The 18,283-nt window shown below is 48.3% G+C and overlaps 1 protein-coding gene across 3 annotated transcripts in view; it reads right to left on the bottom strand.

The window, feature by feature from the left end:
- Positions 1 to 13,842, bottom strand: part of CCDC88C (coiled-coil domain containing 88C) — a 916,777-nt gene extending 902,935 nt beyond the window's left edge. For 2 of the 3 annotated variants that reach the window (XM_069637439.1, XM_069637438.1), the window contains exon 1: positions 13,175 to 13,841. In XM_069637439.1, coding sequence (XP_069493540.1) covers positions 13,175 to 13,234 — 60 coding nt within the window. In that variant the 5' untranslated portion in view covers positions 13,235 to 13,841. Of the gene's footprint in view, positions 1 to 13,174 lie in introns of all 3 variants that reach the window. The other variant, XM_069637440.1, reaches the window with a different exon arrangement.
- Positions 13,843 to 18,283: the final 4,441 nt, after the last annotated feature.

The following is an 18,283-nucleotide window of genomic DNA, read 5'->3' as shown; positions in this document are numbered from 1 at the left end:
TGTGTAAAAGGAGAAGCTGTGTACTATACAGGCACTTCATTTCTCCACTCTCCATGAAATACTGGTTGTGGAAGAACCTGAAGGCTGCTCGAGTGCATGATATGCCCAAAATAAATATTACCTTGTAATTTTGAAACTCTGTCTCAGACACTCTACTTTGTTTGAATTATAGCACTTAGAAGCCTCAGTCATCGGTTCACCGTCTGTGCTGGTTGGTATACAGATGCCCCATGCTTTGGCCTATTAATATGTTCAGAAAGGGTAAGGCGTCTCTCGCTGACATGCACGTAAACACTAAGTTAGAATTGCACTGATTTAACCAGCCAATGAACTTGTGAAGTCAAACAATTGGGCCCGACCAAATGAAAACATTAGGTCATGTTATTTGCCATTTATATAACCGCTTTTACCATTGTTATGATTCCAAAGCATTGTGGGTTGAACGCCTTTGGGGGCAGCAGCTCAGGTCAGTAGAGAGAGTAACAAGTAAAACGTGCTCGGGTGCATTCGGTATCTGTGCAGCCAGTGTGCAATACATTGTGTGTAACTGCATATTAGTGCTAGGTGTGATGCAGTGGATAGCATAAGATAAGTTGAATTTGTGCAGCAAGACCAATGGACTATGGTATCTGCATTCTGGCGGCGCTGGTGTTTGAGAATGACGTTATGTGTTCAGCTAGGCTGAATTAGAGGGGTATAGCTATGTTTCAAAGACTGTTGAGGTGAAACATGGAAGTGTGCAAGTATGTGTGCAGCTAGACCGAATTAATCAAGGGGTGTAGCTGCGTTCTATTGTTTGTTGGTGCAGAGGCAAGAGTTAGCATAGTGGTGTGTTTGAGTGTCTGTGTGTTTTCCAGGGGGGGGGGCTTATTCCTGTTTAGTTTACAGTACCTGTCGAGAGCGCATCATCTCCCTGTTTCTTGATGGGTCAGATTGTTTTGGCAAAGACCGACAGGTGCTGACAGGCAGCTCTGTCCCAAGACTCATGTTGTTACTGTGTAGGTGCTAGCGACTTCCTCTGTCGGCAGTTCTGCTAAATAGAGTTCCTGATAGGTAGATCTGCTAGTACATTCCAATATAGGTGGGATTAGCAAAGAATAAGTGCTAGAATGTTCCTTGCTATATGATTCTCGGCAGGGTTTTCCAGATGTGTAGGATTAGCAAGCAAGGGCATTTCCTGGATTGATAGGGTAGTGAATATTTGCTGGGCAATGATCAAGTTCATAAGTGCTATTGGTGCTTTGGTTGTTAGCACTGCTGTATAGATTGCTGGTGGGCAGTTCTGCTGTACACATTCACTGGTAGGTGTAGATTAGCAGAATAGCTGCTGGACGGGCCCCACCCCAGTAGTTAGTTCTGCTCTTGGATTTCCAGATGCATAGAATTAGCGGGCAAATGCCTTGTTGGACTGATTGCGTAATGTATAATTGTATAGCCCTAATCAAGCTCATGAGTGATGGGTGCTAGGGTTACTAGTCTAGCACAACCACCCCCCGATTAATGGCAATAGATAACTCTAAGCCTCAGAGGGTACAGCATTCTGTCAGGTACATGCGTGCCGATATGATTCGGGTTTCAAGTCTGGGCAGAGGCTCTAGGTAGCAAAGTTAGATAGCAGGCCTGAAGTCTATGTCAGGGTCTGTAATCAGCAGGGTACCATGCCAGGTGTCGGTCGTGATGGTAGGTTGGGTGGTTTATTGCAATCCCTTATGTGTTTTAGGCGACAAGACGGGTTTTAAGTGCCTTCCGGAAAGCCATGTAGTCTTTGCTGTGTCTAATGTGGTGAGGCAGTGAGTTCTGCAAGCTTGGCGCCAGGGTTGAGTAGGCTCATATCATCAATGAATCTGTGCCATTTTGTTATGTGGGTCCAAACGGATTGTTGGAGTAGATGCAATTTTCTTTGAAGTTGGCAATATATATTTGCAAAACTCTGGGCAAAAGATGCCCCCCATGGCCATTCCCTTCTTCTGAAGAAATAATTTAGATTCAAAAGGCAAAGAAATTCTCACAGAGGGTGATTTTCAACAGGTCCATAATTAACAAAGTTTAAACAGTTTGTGGGCCAAGTCTAACATCCAACCGGTTCTGAACAATATACATAGCCTCCTCTTGGGGGCACGTTGGTGTTTAACGATGTGATGCCCAACGTGACCAAGATATTATTTGGATTGTATGGAGTCCCTTTAGCGATATTAATGGCATTGGTCATTTCCTTAATGTATGGCCTGGATTCTGCCACTAAAGGCTATAGGAATCTCACTATGGATCTATCCAGAGGGTTTATGGCATTATTATGCACCTTCGATAGTGCATAGGCACAGACACAGTTTGAAAGGGAATACTTTAAATACAATAATTCTCTAAATAAAGAATGTTTAAAAAAAAAAAAAAACACCACAACTGTAATTCATTGGGAAATATAACTTGTAAAGGGATCCTGATCATTTTGAGACTTCTTTTAGGTATTTATAGTCCTAGAGTAGCAACTATATTACTGCCGAGTCACTAGATGGCTAGGGAGCATAACATGTTTTTTAAAAAAAGGCACGACTGAGTTGTCCAACCTCTGCAGCCCGTCAGCTTGCAACAAATTAATTTCGCTTGACATGGAAGTGAGATAAGTAGGGCAGAGTCTGGCAGAGCGGTGCAGTCCCTGCAGTGTGTGGCGTTCTCCTGTTGACCCGTTGGTCTGTTGTTGCTGGCAAGGAAGTTTAGAGACAGAGCTCTTTTAAAAAAGCCAGAGTCCACAGAGCTGGGCCGAGAGGTGCAGTCCCTGCAGTCTGTGCGGGCTGCAGGGGGTGATGGTTCCTCTCTCAGAGGTTATGACCTTAATAATGGCAGTGAAAGGACTGATCGAATGGACTGCTAGTGAACAACATAGTAGTTGGTGACGTCAAGAACGGTGAGTACCGATACACACTCTTTCCACGGAGGAGGATCTGCTTCATTACTTTTGGGGCCTACAGTTTGTGTTCTGGTAACTAGGGGTGTACCTCCGACAAAGCCTGTAAACTCAGACTTGTTTCACCACTAAGAACGGCACTTTGCCCCGTTTTCCTCACTAGCGCCTCTGCCCAGGAATGTGATATACTGCTTGTGTGGGACCATTTCCAGACCTGCCATTTGACCGAGTTTACTTAGTATTGTGGAGACTGCAGAGAAACTCCCTTTGTTCTTCTTTGCTAGGTCTACTTGGTTCTCGCAATGCGAGGTAAAAACAAAAGATACCACTTTAGGAGTGCTGAAGTCACTCCTCTTGATGACGAAATGGTGAGAGCTCTGAAGCAACAAGAGACGTACCTGCTTGCTAGGACCAAAGGAAAAATGACTTCCTTCTTCACCAAGAAACCTCGGAAATCATACAGCCAGGTGGCCGTCACTTTAATCAGCCAACAAAATTCCCAAAACACAGGCAGAGTCTCAACAAAGGCATCTTGGAGCGTTTGGGCACAGGAGTGGAACTGCTAATACAGTGTTGCTTCCTCTGTAAAGCAGGGTATAATGGATTGATTGGTGGTTGCATTTGAGCCTCGATATTTAGGGCAGAAAATATTGTACCGGATCCAGTGACTTGCAGCTTTCTCATTCTATTGACCCTGAAATGACTAAAGGCCGCCTTGGAGGAACCAAAAGTGTGCACCCGGCATTAACCCAGCATTCCAAGCCAAATGCACTAACCCACTGAGTTAGCATTCGCGGTGGAGTTTGCCAGGGCTGAGCCCCAGGACTTATTTTTGAGCACCAACACTTATTGTCTTGGACTTATTTTAACCGTCAGTCAGTTGTCACACAAAAAGCAACCTCAGTGTGGGTGTGCTTCTGCATCCAGTTGGGCTTACTGTTATTTATGTTTCTGAATCAGCCATTCATGCCGACCCCGTACAGTTAGTTATCCTTACCCTACCCAAATAAATCACAATGAGCCAGAAGGTGATAGCTCTAGCCTAAGGTAACCAGGTGTCCCGCCTTCGCTTTGCCAGACAGTTCCAGAAATGGGCCCCATGTCCAGAGAGTTTTTTTAATCTAAAAACCGTGTCTCAGGGTTGGGCAAAATTAAGGGTTTGACGCAATTATAAAGTACATAAATATTATAATAGACTTGAAACTTTGTCTCAATAGGTTGGGCTCGAACCCCTAACATTACAGGTCCTACCCAAACGCATTAACTGATTGTGCCACAAAGACAAGTCAGTAAACGAATGATCTCCAAGACCTATAATATGTATCTGAGCAAAAGCTCTTTTTAGTAATATGCTTTTATCAACAGTCAAAACCGTGCAATTTATATGCAGGTACAGTGCTGGAAATACTGTGGGATGCAGGGGGTTGGTTTGAGTGGGGGTGCAGGCTGTGAAGGGGTAGTCCTTAAAATTGTTGTTGGCTGTCCCGGTTTTTCGTCTTGAAAATCTGGTCACCCAATCGCGGCATAGTGTGCCCAGCCTGCACAATGCTCCAGTCAGCCTCAACTATATTGCCACTGCTCCTCTACTGTAATAACCGGCAGCAATGCTGCAGCGGGTGAGGGGACCCGTGGGGGTGAGTGGTTCTTGGGCATGTGGTGTGGGCAGCATCCAGAAAGCTGCAGTACCAGGAAGCAGCAGTAAATAGCACTGCGGAGGGGGCACCCCGCAGCTGAAAAGCGGGGCCAGTAACCTGTGATCCAAGGAGGACAGGATAGGGAGATGGACAGGACACTGGCTGGCAGAGTATCAGCCAGTGTTTATGGAAAATAAGCATAACCCCCTCTCCTCATCTACTCCCTCAGACTCCTGGAGCTAGGCAGGATGAGGGGCCAAGTGAGAACAGCACCAGTGTCCAGGACAGTAGGGAGGTGCGAAGTACCCAAGGGCAGGGGAAGCAGGAAACACGCAGGTAGGGACAAAGGGGCACCACAAGGTGCGAACTGCCATCAGCGCCAGCTGGCCGGGGGCTGAAGACATACTTGGCAACCCTACCGATTTAGGCGGTAGGATACCGCTTTTTAAGCAGTCCTACTGCCTACCGATTTTTTGACACCAAATACCGATTTTTAGTTTTAAAAAAATGTTTTTTTTATTTTTTACATTTTTTTTGCCCACGCCAGCTCAGGGGGGGGGGGGGGGAGTCTTTCAAGGGCTCCCCCGAGCTGGCGTACCGGGAGATAGCACGGCATGCAGGCTTTTAATGTCAAAGGCACCCACGGCGGTGGGCTAAAGCGCCCCTCCGCCGAGCTGGCGTGATGTCAGAAGGTGTGGCTGGCGCCTCATTGTCATTGAATGCACCCGCGGCGGCGGGCTCATTCAATGACAATGGGCTGCTGACGCGCCCTATTCCTATCATTACCTCCTCGCCTGACTATTTTTGAAACTTTAAGATTCCTACAGATTTTTGGTCACAGAATGTTGGCATGTATGTGAACACAGCCCCCAAACAGGCAGACAAAGCCCAGGGCTAGGCCTTGGGCAATATAAGGAGCTGCAGGAGCAGCCAGAAAGCACACTCAGTTTGAAACTCTGCACGGAGCACCAAACAAGTATCTTGTGTACGCAGTTTACTTTTTCTTTTTGAAGTATTGCCCTGCTTCAGCGCCGTGAGCTTCACCTTGCTCCAGTGCAGCACAACGGAGAAGCGTTTGTTGTGCACCGTGAAGGAGCCACCTGCATGAAAGAGGGGTTTAAGTGAAGGGCAGCACCGGCGTGAAAGTACCAGCGGCAAAAGGCTCGCTGCGGGGGGGGGGCGGAGTTAAGCCCTCTGAAGGAAGGAACCGGCAGAGGTTGCCACAGCAACCTATTAGTAAACGGTCAGGAAAATTTTGCAAGCCTGATACATCAGCCAGCGGAGACAAAACCACGAAGCAAAGAGAACGAATCAGAGTTGCCACAAGAAGATGAAAAAAAGCTTGCAATTACAACACAGCAGCACTGAGTGCCGGCAAACATCAACACGCGCAACACTACGAAAAGAAAGGTTTTGCTATAAAAAAAGGAGCAGATTTTTGTCAGCTTTAAGTAAATCACAGAACCAGCAATTGTGAAAGACAACTAGTTATATTAAATTCAAAGCGCCATACATTGTACAGAGTGGGGGAGGAAATAAGTCGGAACACAGCCATGGAACCAGCAGGCAGAAAGAAATCAAAGCTCATGCTCTAGGCATAGGAAGCAGAGCTTATACACGGGTGGCAATGGATAAGGAAGCGTCTAGGAGAAGACTCAGATGATGAAGCGGCAGACATTACAGTGGTGGGAGGAGCCACCCCACCACCAACAAAGAAAGCTAAAAAAATCTGGAACCAACTGGAGCAGACATGCAGACCACGCCTACACAGGGAAAGAAGGGCAACAAGAAAGGAAAAAAGCAGGTATGTCTGATATGTTAGATAACGTTGCAAACAAATATTTGACTCAACAAGAATCCATAGTAAATGCAATATTTGACAGAATAGAGCAAATGATGTCTGAACTAAGGGAAAAACAGCAACAAGCTATAATAACAGAGATAGCAGGTTAACAGGGAGTGCGGCGGGGAAAGGCTGCTAAAGGCATGGATCGGCCCCAACCTCACACAGGGTCTAACAGGCCCGGCTGGGCCCAGCTCCACGCACCCCCTCCCTGTCCCTCTGGTAGCATCCCCAGCAGTAGAAGGGGGGCCCACAATAACAGGCGAGGGTGATGCAAATGGCGTATCAACAGCACCACAAAAAAAAAAAACTACAAAAAAAAAAAAAAAAGGAGGAGGACACGATGGTCACAAATGCACAGCTAATGGAAAGACTGAAAACATTAGAAAGTGGGATTTTGAACAGATACAAGATGTCACTGGCCTGGAACATTGACCAAGTGGTCAAAGATTCAATCTGGAAAAAAGGGTACTTGGAAATATGTTCACTCTTAGGAGCGCAGTGAAGGGGTACGGATGCTTTAAGATCCCCAAAAGATAGAGGAAAAGATAATAGCAAGAAATGCAACAAATTGAGACAACTGGTTGAAGGCTTTTGTTATTCTAGCAACGGTAATATTGGAGAAAACACTAGAGGATTGGACAAAATTAATGGCATAAATAGATAAAATCAGAGAGGTGAAAGAGGCATATGGTGGAACACCTGGCTCGCATACGATGAAAGATTCAGGAGGGGAATGTCCGAACGGCCTGAGATAGAGTGGGATGAGTTTCAAAATGACTTATATTTAATGAATGGGAAGCCACCAGGGAATGGAGAAAAGGCTCAGTCACAAAATAAGACAGCATATGCAAGCAGCAATAAAGTCACTGAGCCAGATAAGCATAAAAAGGATGAGCAGCGCTTTCGGAAGAAACAGCCATGGGGGGGGGCTAGGTCCAATAGAAAACACCAAGTAACACCTCTTGTTGGAATTTTGAGAAAGGGCATTGTGCTTGTGGCAAAGAATAAAGATACAAGCACAATTGCACAACATGCAACACCCCAGCAGCGGGTCTACCAAACAGAGGCCCCACAACAGAGGAACAATAAGACAAGAGACAGAATTCTAGTTAAACCAGAGAAATCCCCCAATCATCTTAGGGGGCGTTAAGGCAGAATTAGCTGCATACCCAGACAAAAAAAATCAGCCAAATAATTCAGAGAGGTTTCAAAGAGGGATTCTACATCCCTTTTAAGAGTAAAGGGTCACCCAAAATCCCAAAGAATCTAAAACCTGCAAGAGACAACCTGGGGGTAATGAGGGAGAAAATTAAAAAGGAAGTACATTTGGGGAGAATCGGGGGGGGGGGAATGAGAACAAATGCCTTTTCAAGATTACATATTCTCCCCCCTAGGGCTAGTGCCCAAGAAAGAGCCGGGAAAAATGAGAATGATGCATCATCCATCATACCGCAAGGGCAATTCATGAATGATGGCATCCCAGAAACTGCAGTGACCTACACCCATTTCCAAGAGGCACTCAGAGTAGTCCGGAAATGGACATCGAGTCAGCTTTTAGACTCCTAGCAGCGCACCCAAAATCGGAACCCTGGTTAGGTTTTACTTTTGATTAAAATTGTTATGTGGACAGATGTCTACCAATGGGATGCACAGTATCTTGCGCCCTATTCAGCTCATTTTTTCAATGGGTTTTTCTAAAACAGTTACCGGAAGCACAGGTAGTAGTACACTACCTGGATGGTTTCATGTTGATCGGGCATACAAGGACAGGAGAATGCTAAAGAGCACTAACAAGGATAGAATGGCAGCACAATGGGGCATACCACTGGCAGAAGAAAAGACAACCAAGCCAGCGACAAGCATAATTTTCTTAGGAACAGAGATGGACTCCAGGACTGGTGTCTGCAGGATACCAAGCCAAAAAGTAGAGGAACTACTAGAAGAAATAAAAAAAAAATCAGGAGGATAGGTAAAAATGGAAAAGGCACAGTGAGAGAAATACAATCTTTGCCAATCTTTGCCAGGAAGCCTAAACTTTGCAGCCAGAGTCATACCACAGGGCAAAACAATTGCAAAGAGCTTAGAGCTAAGGGCAAAAGGCTGCCAAAAGCCACATTTGCACATTAGGTTAGGAGAGGAAGATAAGAAAGACTTACTAATATGGGGGGGATTTCCCCACAAATTTCAACAGCATTACGCTATGGTGCACGTCATTGAACACAAGCAACAAAAGAGTGCCGTTTACCGATGCAGCTGGGAGCAAAGGCTTTGGGGCCATTTTGGGAACAGCTTAGGTCGCCAGTGAATGGCCAGAGACGTGGCAGGCAGCTGGACCAGAAATGATCACGCTTCTTGAAATCATACCAATCTGGCTAGCACTACACATCTGGGGCAGGCAACTGGCAAACACAGAACTAACTGCTTGGTCAGACAACATGGCAGTGGTGGGGATTATCAATAGAAGAACCACCAATTGCCAGCTAGTGTTAAGAATTTCAGGAGCTATAACCAAGATCACACTTGTTGAAAACATTGTGGTAAGAGCGAAACACATTGCAGAAGCAGATAATAACATTGCTGATGCATTATCTTGTTTTCAGTGGACAAAGTTTTGCCAAATGCTCAAAAAGAGATGACAAAGATCCCAAAGGACTGCTGGGATATTCTGGATAACTGATAAAAACAGCATCAACGCCGAACGGCAAGAGCCAGGATGCTCAGCCATCAAACACAGGTGAATGCAGGCAAACACTGCCAACGAAAAACATAGACCCTGGAACAGGGTTACTTTTAGACCTGGCCAAGAAGGCACTGGCGAACAACACCACAGCACAATATAGTGTCTGAAAATGGTATTAAATGGTATAGGCTTAACACATGTGGAGTTGATAACACCAAAAGGATATTAATGCATTTTTGGTTTGCGCATACAAACAGGGAGTAAAAAAGGAATGGGCAAAAAGGCATCTAACAGTTGTGGCTTACTTTGCCAAGATACAAGGAGGGTCGGACCCGACCCAGAGTTCTTTAATTTCATATGCCTTCTAAGGCTGGGGTAAATTGGAAGGGCTGCATAAAGATAAAAGACGCCCTTCAGATTTTCAGAAGCTAGCAATATTGACGGGTCTGTTGGAAGAGATATGCTCACACCCGTTTGAGGCGCTATTATTCAAAACAGCTTTTTCTTTAGCATAGTTTGGGGCTTTCAGGGTGAGCGAACTCATAGCATCGAGCATGAAAGCCAGCGATGGTTTGAGGATGATGGGCCTAAGGGTAAGGCCAGGCAACATCACCACTGAAGTCCAGAAATCCAAGACAGGTTGCAAGAAGGAGATAAGTATCTATTGCATAGATCATACCAATAACTGCCCAGTTTGCCCCACCAACAAATACAATGTACAGCGTCCACTGGTGGCGGGCCGGTTTGTTATCCATAGGGACGCATCCACCCCAAGCCTTCTTCAATTCAAGGCGGTACTGATGAAAGCCATAGGAAAAGCCAGGTGGGACCCTAAAGAATTTGGGGCCCATTCTTTTAGACTAGGTGCAGCAACAACTGCATGGCAAGGAGGGTTGGGGGGAAAAAACAGTAAAAGCAATAGGGGGATGGAAATCTGAATGTTAGAAACGGTACATAAGACCAGAACTAATCCAAAAAAAAAATGTTCTTCACAAACAGATTGCGACACCCCCCCCCCCTCCAATCAGCCTGGATAGTAGGACATTCCATCATGTTCAGAACAGGGAGATGGTCAGAGGAGACAAAGGAGGGAACAGAATTCAAAAACACCATCCCTTCATGGTGGTGATACAGGGGGCTAACATGGCCAGACATTCATGACAAGCTGGCAGACCTGGTAGTTTACAGGGACCCTCCTGAATTTCCGATTATACATCTGGGGGGCTTTGGGCTGGTCAAAACGGGGAGTAAGCAATTATTAGAAGACACATGCTCTTCTCTATTGGGCATAGCCCACAACTGGAAAGATACAGAAATCTTGTATTCAGCCATTCTCCCAGGAAAGCATGGGTAGGGTCAAATTCTTTTAAAGCCAAGGACATAACCAGGAAGAAATTGAACTGCGCAAGCAGAGGGTTTCACTTTATCAAACACAGCACAATATCCCTTGCAAAGCCTGAGCTTTGTCACAAGGATGGGACACACGTGTCAGAAAAAGGAATGGAACAATTTTACAGGGAAATAGTTGACAACTTGGAGGCAAGGGGATGTTGGTAGCAAACCTTTTGGGGAACCTGGAAAGCTGGGTACCATCCCAGGTGTGGCAGCACGGGCCTGAGGGCGTAACCTCTGAACTATGTGCCCAAAAGTACACATTATGTATTATTATGCTTGCTTGGTGTATTATGTAATGATGTGCAGTAAAAAAAAAGAAAAAAAAATACAGCCTTTTATTGCCAACACTCAAACAATGTTGTGTGGTACATGGGGGGTGGATGATGGGGTCAGTCACCAACCTCTGGGTCCACCGGTTATAGACAGTGCTGTGGAGGGGGCACCCTGCTGCTGAAAAGCTGGGGCAAGTAACCTGTGGCCCAAGGAGGACAGGGTAGGGAGAGGGACAGAGCATCAGCCAGTGTTTATGGAAAAGCATAACCCCTTCTCCCCTAACCCCTCAGACTCCTGGAGCCAGGCAGGATGAGGGGCCATGTGAGAACAGCACCACTGTCCAGGACAGTAAGGAGGTGCGAAGCACTCAACAGCAGGGGAAGCAGGAAACACCCAGGGAGGGACAAAGGGGCTCCCCAAGGTGCGAAATGCTGTCAGTGCCAGCCGGCCGGGGCCTGAACACGGTCCCCACACAGGCATACAAAGCCCAGGGCTAGGCCCTGGGCAATATAAGGAGCTGTAGGGGCAGCCCGAAAGTACACTCTGTTTGGGGCTCTACACGGAGCACCAGACAAGTATCCTGCGTATGCAGTTTTCCCCACAGACCATCCCACCCAAGAAAAAGGGAAGAAAAGAAGGAAAAGGAATTAACAGGGCCACGTACGAGCCCACATTGTCGTGGGACCAGGAAGGCGGCACGGGCCTGAGGGCGTAACCTCTGGAGCTTGTGACCAAAAGAACACATTATGTATTATTATTATGATTTTGAGTGGTTGGTGTATTATTACGCAATGATGCGCAATAAAAAAAAAATTATGTTTCGTGTGGAACATGGAGGGGGGTGGATGATGGAGGTCAGTCACCATCTCTTGGGTCCACCGGTTACTAGTTCAACAGGCAGGCACGCGAAAATGTGCCAGGGGATTGACAGGCAATGGGCTCTGGTGCTGCCGTCTCCTCTGCAGGCCGGGGAGCTCAGCAGGCACATGTAAAGACTTGTTAAGCTAAGCACGGTCCCGTTCTCTTTCGGTTCACAGCCAGCATACGGTTTATAACACATAACTGTGATCAGCGCTCTAGCTACCAGAACCATTAATATGCCTGAGGCGCAGAGGTAACAGAGAAGACAGCAACAGAAGAGCCTCAGGCCAGCAGCAGCAGCACCACCACCACAGGGGCATGGCTGCGTGCACTAGGGGAGTCATTACGAGTTAGGAGGTTAGCCAGACCGATACCGCAATCGTTTAATTTTATCCAACCTTGGAGGGCCCGGTAATTCCTCATTCAAGGAACCTGGACCCGGTACATCCCCATTCCCATCCGAGCCCCCATAGGGCAATAATCACATATTTCCCCAGGGTAGGGCACCCATGACCCCAAAAGAGCCAGTAGGAGTTGCAGCATCAACCCCAAATATGTTGTAAAGAGGGGGGGGCAGCAGGAGTGGGTGGTGGCTCCAGTGGGTGGCAAGCTGCCACCCCTTAGTGGCTCATACACATGGCACTTTGTTATTTTTACAAAATAAGCACTAAGTTCCCATTTATAACGGGGTGGTCCTCTTCTACCCCTCAGTCTCAGCCTCAGATGCCCCCCCCCCCCCGTAAGTGCGGCACATAGAAGCCATGGGTGAGGAATCTTAGTTAGTACCCTCCACCCCCCTCACTCTGACGCCTTTTTCCTACTTCCGTTAACAAGCCAGCAGGTGCTCAAGAGAGAATTGGAGGTCCAACGCCCGCCCACTCACACGAGAGATCAAAGCACAGAGACCTTTCGCTTTCAGAGAAGACGCCCCCGGCCCCCACACTACCTCCCATCATCATCATGACGATGGTGATGTGTCGGGCTTTTCTACTCCGAGTTAAGGGGCCATATAAAAGGTGTGGGCACGGGTGCCCTTTTTATAACCACCATTGCTTTGGCAGAAGGAGTATCCATATAAACCGTGTTTCCAGGGGGGTGATGGCTGGACAGCCTCTTTGAACCCTAAAAGAAAACGGCAATAAAAATAAAACCAAAAATGTGCACAACACCACCGAGGCCATCCAAAAAACTGCAACACCAATGTTTGTGGAGAAATTCCTCGCACTTGTTCGAAACTTCTGTTTCCTCGTTATCTATAAGGTGTTACCAACAGGTCAATCGACACAGCAGATAGGCGTAAAAATAGAGCACAAACAAACCAGAAGTCAAAAGTTCACCAAAACCGTACACAAACACACCGCCTCCACTCCCCAAAATATTCCGTGCAAGTGATAGAGTTCTTCGTACTTTTTAAAACAGGAATTAAGGTGTACTCGACTTTTAAAACCAGGACCACCGCCTCACTTATTTTGAGTATCAGTCATTATAAAAGATAATATCGCTCACATCCGAGTCCCCTGGACCTCGGGGCGAAATGCATGCCACACACACACTATAAAAGGCTTTCATCACACAATACCCACCCACGTGACCAGCGGGCTCTCCAGAAAAAGCTCCATGAGCTCCGAGATAGTCACATCCATGTTGCCAAATGGATCCTCAGTGTTTAGAGATGAAGAACTTTAAGGGGTGGCTTGGCTGCTGGGGTCTCTCATTGCGAGCCCAGAGGCGGGTAGGGAGGGCCGCGCATGCTTCTTCCCCTGCCGGGAATCCGCGCTCCTGGGAGCCGCTGCTGCTGCTCTCGCTACGGGTCGAGGAGGGTCATCTCCGCGCCTGGAGGGGGAGGGGAAGCAGCTCTCCTCGCCCCTGGCTTCAGCTGTGGGCGAGAAGACTCCCGTCTGGCACCCGGGAGTTTGGAGGGGTACAGGGACGCTGCTTGTTTCACACGAGATGGAAAGGGCTGCAAAACTGTTCCTGGCAACAAATCCACAAGAAAAGAAAAACCATCCACGGAAGAAAAAAAAAAAGGCTGTAAACAAACGTCCAGGGAAAAGTTGTGTTTTGCTGCAACTCCGGGGACACAAGTTCAACTGCACCACTTGTGAGATAGTCCTTAAAGGCGCATTGAACGCGCGTGAAGCCCCCCGTGGTATAGTTAACACCCGCGCGTGGGACGGTGGCGCGGGGAGCGGTGCTGCTGGGCTCTGTGAGGTCGGTGCCTGCGCTGGGAGCACACACTGCACCGAGCTCGGGATACCTGGGCAACGTGCAAGCCTCAGGGGGATGGGCGTGCGGCTTGGCCAATGGGGAGCGGGGAAGGCTTCGGGCCGCCAATGGGAGCTCGACCTACCAGGCATGGGTGCCCCTCACTGAACAAAGCCCCAAAGACGAGAGGGATGGCGTATTGTCCAGCAACTCCGAGAGAGGGTGGCACCGAGACTTCTCAGGGAGGGTGTCTGTGCGTGAGAAGTGGCGGGGAGGTGGCCTCTGCTAGGCTGGGGAGTCTGTGAGTCCGAGGAGAGGTGACTTCTGAGTCTAAGCCAGGGGAGAGGGGGCAGCAGGTTTCTAACAGGGTGTGTGAGGCTGGTGGGGGTAGGCTTCTGACGGTGGGGGGTCGGTCGCCGAGAAGGGTTGGGTGTCGGTGAGGACATTTCTGGGGAGGCGGCGTGAGGCTAAAATGAGACTTATAGGGAGGGGGGGGGGGTTCTGCGAGCTTGGGTAGATGAGGTGCCTGCCTGTGGTGCTTGAGGCTGGGACGAGGAGGCTTGCAAGAGGGGGTTGTGTGGCCCTGGTGCTGGTGGGAACACGGCTCAGTCACAAGAGAGAGTTTGTGAGGATCAACACATGAGTCTCTTCCAGCAGGGGTGTTGCTAGGTCACGAAAAGATCAGGGGCTAAGCTAATGTCGGGACTGGCAGGACTCGGGGCTAACTATAGCCTTTTGGTTGTAGCTCCTGAGATTCTATCAGGGCTACAACCAAAAGACCCGGGGCTATAGCCCCCTCAGCACCCCCCCCCCCCTAGCAACGCCTCTGTCTTCCAGGATAACTTGTGTAAGGTTAGGGCCCGATACAGAGGCGTGTGCCTAAGAAAAGGCTGAGGAGGAGGGTGCCGCTGTTGGAGGTAAGAGAGGTTGTGGAGTGGGGTGGCTGTTGATGGAACTTTCTGGTGCTGAGGATGTACACTTGAGTCTGAGGACAGGATACTGCACTGCCCGGCCAGGGGGAGAACCCTGCTGTTGGTTGTGTCTAGTGAAGATGACACAGGTGGTGACGGATTCCGAGGGAGGGGGCGGGGGTGTCTACTCGTGACACCCTACTAACACACCCTTCAGTGACACCCACATCCCCTCCTTCCTAAGCAGCACCCACATTATACCACTGCTTCTAGTGGTTTATTTGAGGTTTCTATTACGTTTTCTCTTCAAATGTGCGACAATCAAGTCGCAGTGCACGGTCCTGCCATAAACACTTTTGAGCTCTGCCGGGGCTGGGCCCCCTGGTTAGACCTGATCCATTTACAGCAGTGCTGGACTTCCCTCTGGTGGAAAAAAAGAGTTTGCAGGGAAATATTCCTGTAGCTGGCCCACTTCCAGCTAAGAAGAAGAGAGTGCTCTAGGTAGGTGACGCTGTATGCCCTCCCCTCTGCAGGGAAACCGAGATTGCTGCTCAGGGAGACATGCGAGTCTGTCTTTTGGTGTGAGGACGCTGCTGCTTGTGATGCTTAGCTGCCCTCTACTGGATGAAAGTAGATTGCAACTGGGGAATGTGTACTGACCGATGCTAGACGAGAGAAGGCTCCTGCAGAGGGACAGAAAGCCAGGTTGGAGGTCTCGCTCCGCGCCTGGAGGGGGAGGGGAAGCAGCTCTCCCGTAGTTTGTTAGTTCACTCTCACGTGGAAATAGTTTGTAACCATAGTGGTAAAAGGCATTTTAAAAAAATCACGCTGGGTGACAGTAGTGCATTTATTTGCATTTTCGAGGAATGGGAATGCTTTACGTCTGCATTCTACAGGATCAGACACATGCCTCTACCAGAACCATACTCTTCACCCTCTACAATGCATTTTGGGTTTCCCTTAACCTCTTGGCATGGCACTCCTGTTTTTTTCCTCAGCTCTTCACACTGGACCTCTCCTACTGGTCAATACTGATGCGAAATCGAACCATGATAGTCCCATTCATAGCATTTTAAGTGCGAACCAGCTGAAACACTTTGCCTGCAACCCACTTTGCCTCAACGCTGTATAGATTTCGGGACGCCTCGAGTCTGCCTATCCGCCTAGTATCGCTCTGTACTAGAACTCTGCACTGCGCATGCTCTGTGCTTCTCCTGTATCTTCACACGTTTGTACCTAGAGACGTCTTTATTGCATGGCAAAAAGGGCACTTGCTGCGGGCCCCTACCTTGAAGACAGGCCTCAGATGTTTACCTTATCTAAAGAAGTCCGTGTCCATTGTTCAAGAAACTTAAATAGCGCACTTCAATATCTTTTTTGGCATGCTGCTGATGCTACAAACCTGTTGCCTGTCTGTTAAGTACATTCTGGTCTGATCAGTTAATCCTGTAATGCTTTCTGTTTTCACTGTGGTTGACACAACGAATTCACTATGGCACAACTCCTGTAGCATTCTCACCCTTCTGTGGAAATTATATTAATCATGGTAGAGGATAGCTTAAGGGCAACGTGTTTGTCTTGGAAGCAAAACAATGCAGCGCAACACAGGTTTGAATCACGATCCTGTGCTTAGAAGCTACTCTCTGCTATTAAGCGCCTTATAAAAGAACAATTATATAATTAATTATATGTGACCCCGGCTGCTGGGGACGTGAGCATCAGCTGCATCCCCCCAACCCTGTTGGGTGGGGGGCATATTTTTCCCTGCACAGGCCTGGACTGTCAGAAAGCACCAAAGTATTAACCGAAAAGGATACAGTACTCAAAAGGATACAGGTGGTAGGGTCTTCCGGATCCCTGTTCACGCGTTTTGATAGTTGTGAAGTCAAGTTAAGACCTTCCAAATGATATAACTCTCTGACCGGTAAAACAGGCAGAGCGATGGATCACTGGAAAGGGCGTGGGTAAGGTATAGGAAGTCAGCCTAGAACAAAATAAAGTATCATGAATAACTGCCCCAACCTGGGTGTGATGGAATAGAAAATGTCATGAATGCACACACTGACCTTGAGTCTAGGGCAGACGAATCCAGCAGAGTCTCTTGAGGAATCCAAGGTAGAACAAACGACAAGGAAGGGAAGATTAGTAAGGGAGACTTATCCCGAATGGAACGAGGCTCACGCTAGATACCGGGTTGATGCACCACAGGATAGCGTCCAAAGTACTGTTCACTGTCACCTTCCAATTATCCTTGAAAAGCTTCCTTCCCACGTAGAGTAAAGTATAGAAATGAATCAATCCCCCTGTTAATATCACAGGTGCAGGAGTTGGAAATAGCACTCCTTTTGAGGTATAAACAAAGTTCACGCGGTTCTGTACAGCCGCGAAGAAAAGAGCGTGTGCGTGTGGATTTACACGCGAGCAGGATTCACGCAGTCCAGGCCCGCAGCGCTTGAAGATAGCGTGCGCGTGTGGATTTACACGCGAGCAGGATTCACGCAGTCCAGGCCAGCAGCGCTTGAAGATAGCGTGCGCGTGTGGATTTACACGCGAGCAGGATTCACGCAGTCCAGTCCAGCAGCGCTTGAAGATAGCGTGCGCGTGTGGATTTACACACGAGCAGGATTCACGCAGTCCAGTCCAGCAGCGCTTGAAGATAGCGTGCGCGTGTGGATTTACACACGAGCAGGATTCACGCAGTCCAGACCAGCAGCGCTTGAAGATAGCGTGTGCGTGTGAATTTACACGCAAGCAGGATTCACGCAGTCCAGTCCAGCAGCGCTTGAAGATAGCGTGCGCGTGTGGATTTACATGCGAGCAGGATTCACGCAGTCCAGGCCAGCAGCGCTTGAAGATAGCGTGCGCGTGTGGATTTACACGCAAACAGGATTCACGCAGCCCAGGCCAGCAGCGCTTGAAGATAGCGTGCGCGTGTGGAGTTACACGCAACCAAACAGCTCCAGGAATCAGCGTGTGACGGAAAACACGCTATAGAAGGCCCAAAAAGTAGCTGTAGTAACCTGCAAGGATGCAGACCGGAGGTTCAGCTACACAACGCCAAATGATTCGATCAGAAGCAGCGAGTGAAGTTTCCACGCTGCTTAAATACGTAATGCCGTAGTTCACGTGACGAAGCAGAATACACGTGAAGTTAGCGACGTGAAAAGTGCAAACGTCGTTTTCCCGGCAACGTATCGAACAACCGCCATTTGGAATAGAACGGTCTAGCTGTTCTACGAGCGTAGGAGGTAGGACCACGTCCAGCATGCATGACATGGACACCTTGGCCAGGTCGCCCACCTTTGCTTTCCCTCCCAGTCATGGCACTGACGGACTAGTGCAATGGGGGGCGCAGCAAACAATTGTCCTGGGAAATTGTAGTGTGGGGGCAGGGTACGTGATGGAAAACGTACCACTGCCACTGTGTTCCAGCAAGGCTCTATGTAACCCCTGGTGAAAAAATAATGGGTCACGTAATGCTCAGCCACCTCAAAAAGAAAAATGCACGTGTATGCGACCCCTCGGTAGCCCACGTGTGAAGAAAGAATGTCCCATAGTACGCTGTGGCACCCAGCA

Source organism: Ambystoma mexicanum, chromosome 14, assembly GCF_040938575.1.
Source record: "Ambystoma mexicanum isolate Mex_15411 chromosome 14, UKY_AmexF1_1, whole genome shotgun sequence".
NCBI classification, from domain to species: domain Eukaryota; kingdom Metazoa; phylum Chordata; class Amphibia; order Caudata; family Ambystomatidae; genus Ambystoma; species Ambystoma mexicanum.
Note: the sequence above shows the minus strand (reverse complement) of the source record. Positions and strands in the feature narration are given on the sequence as shown.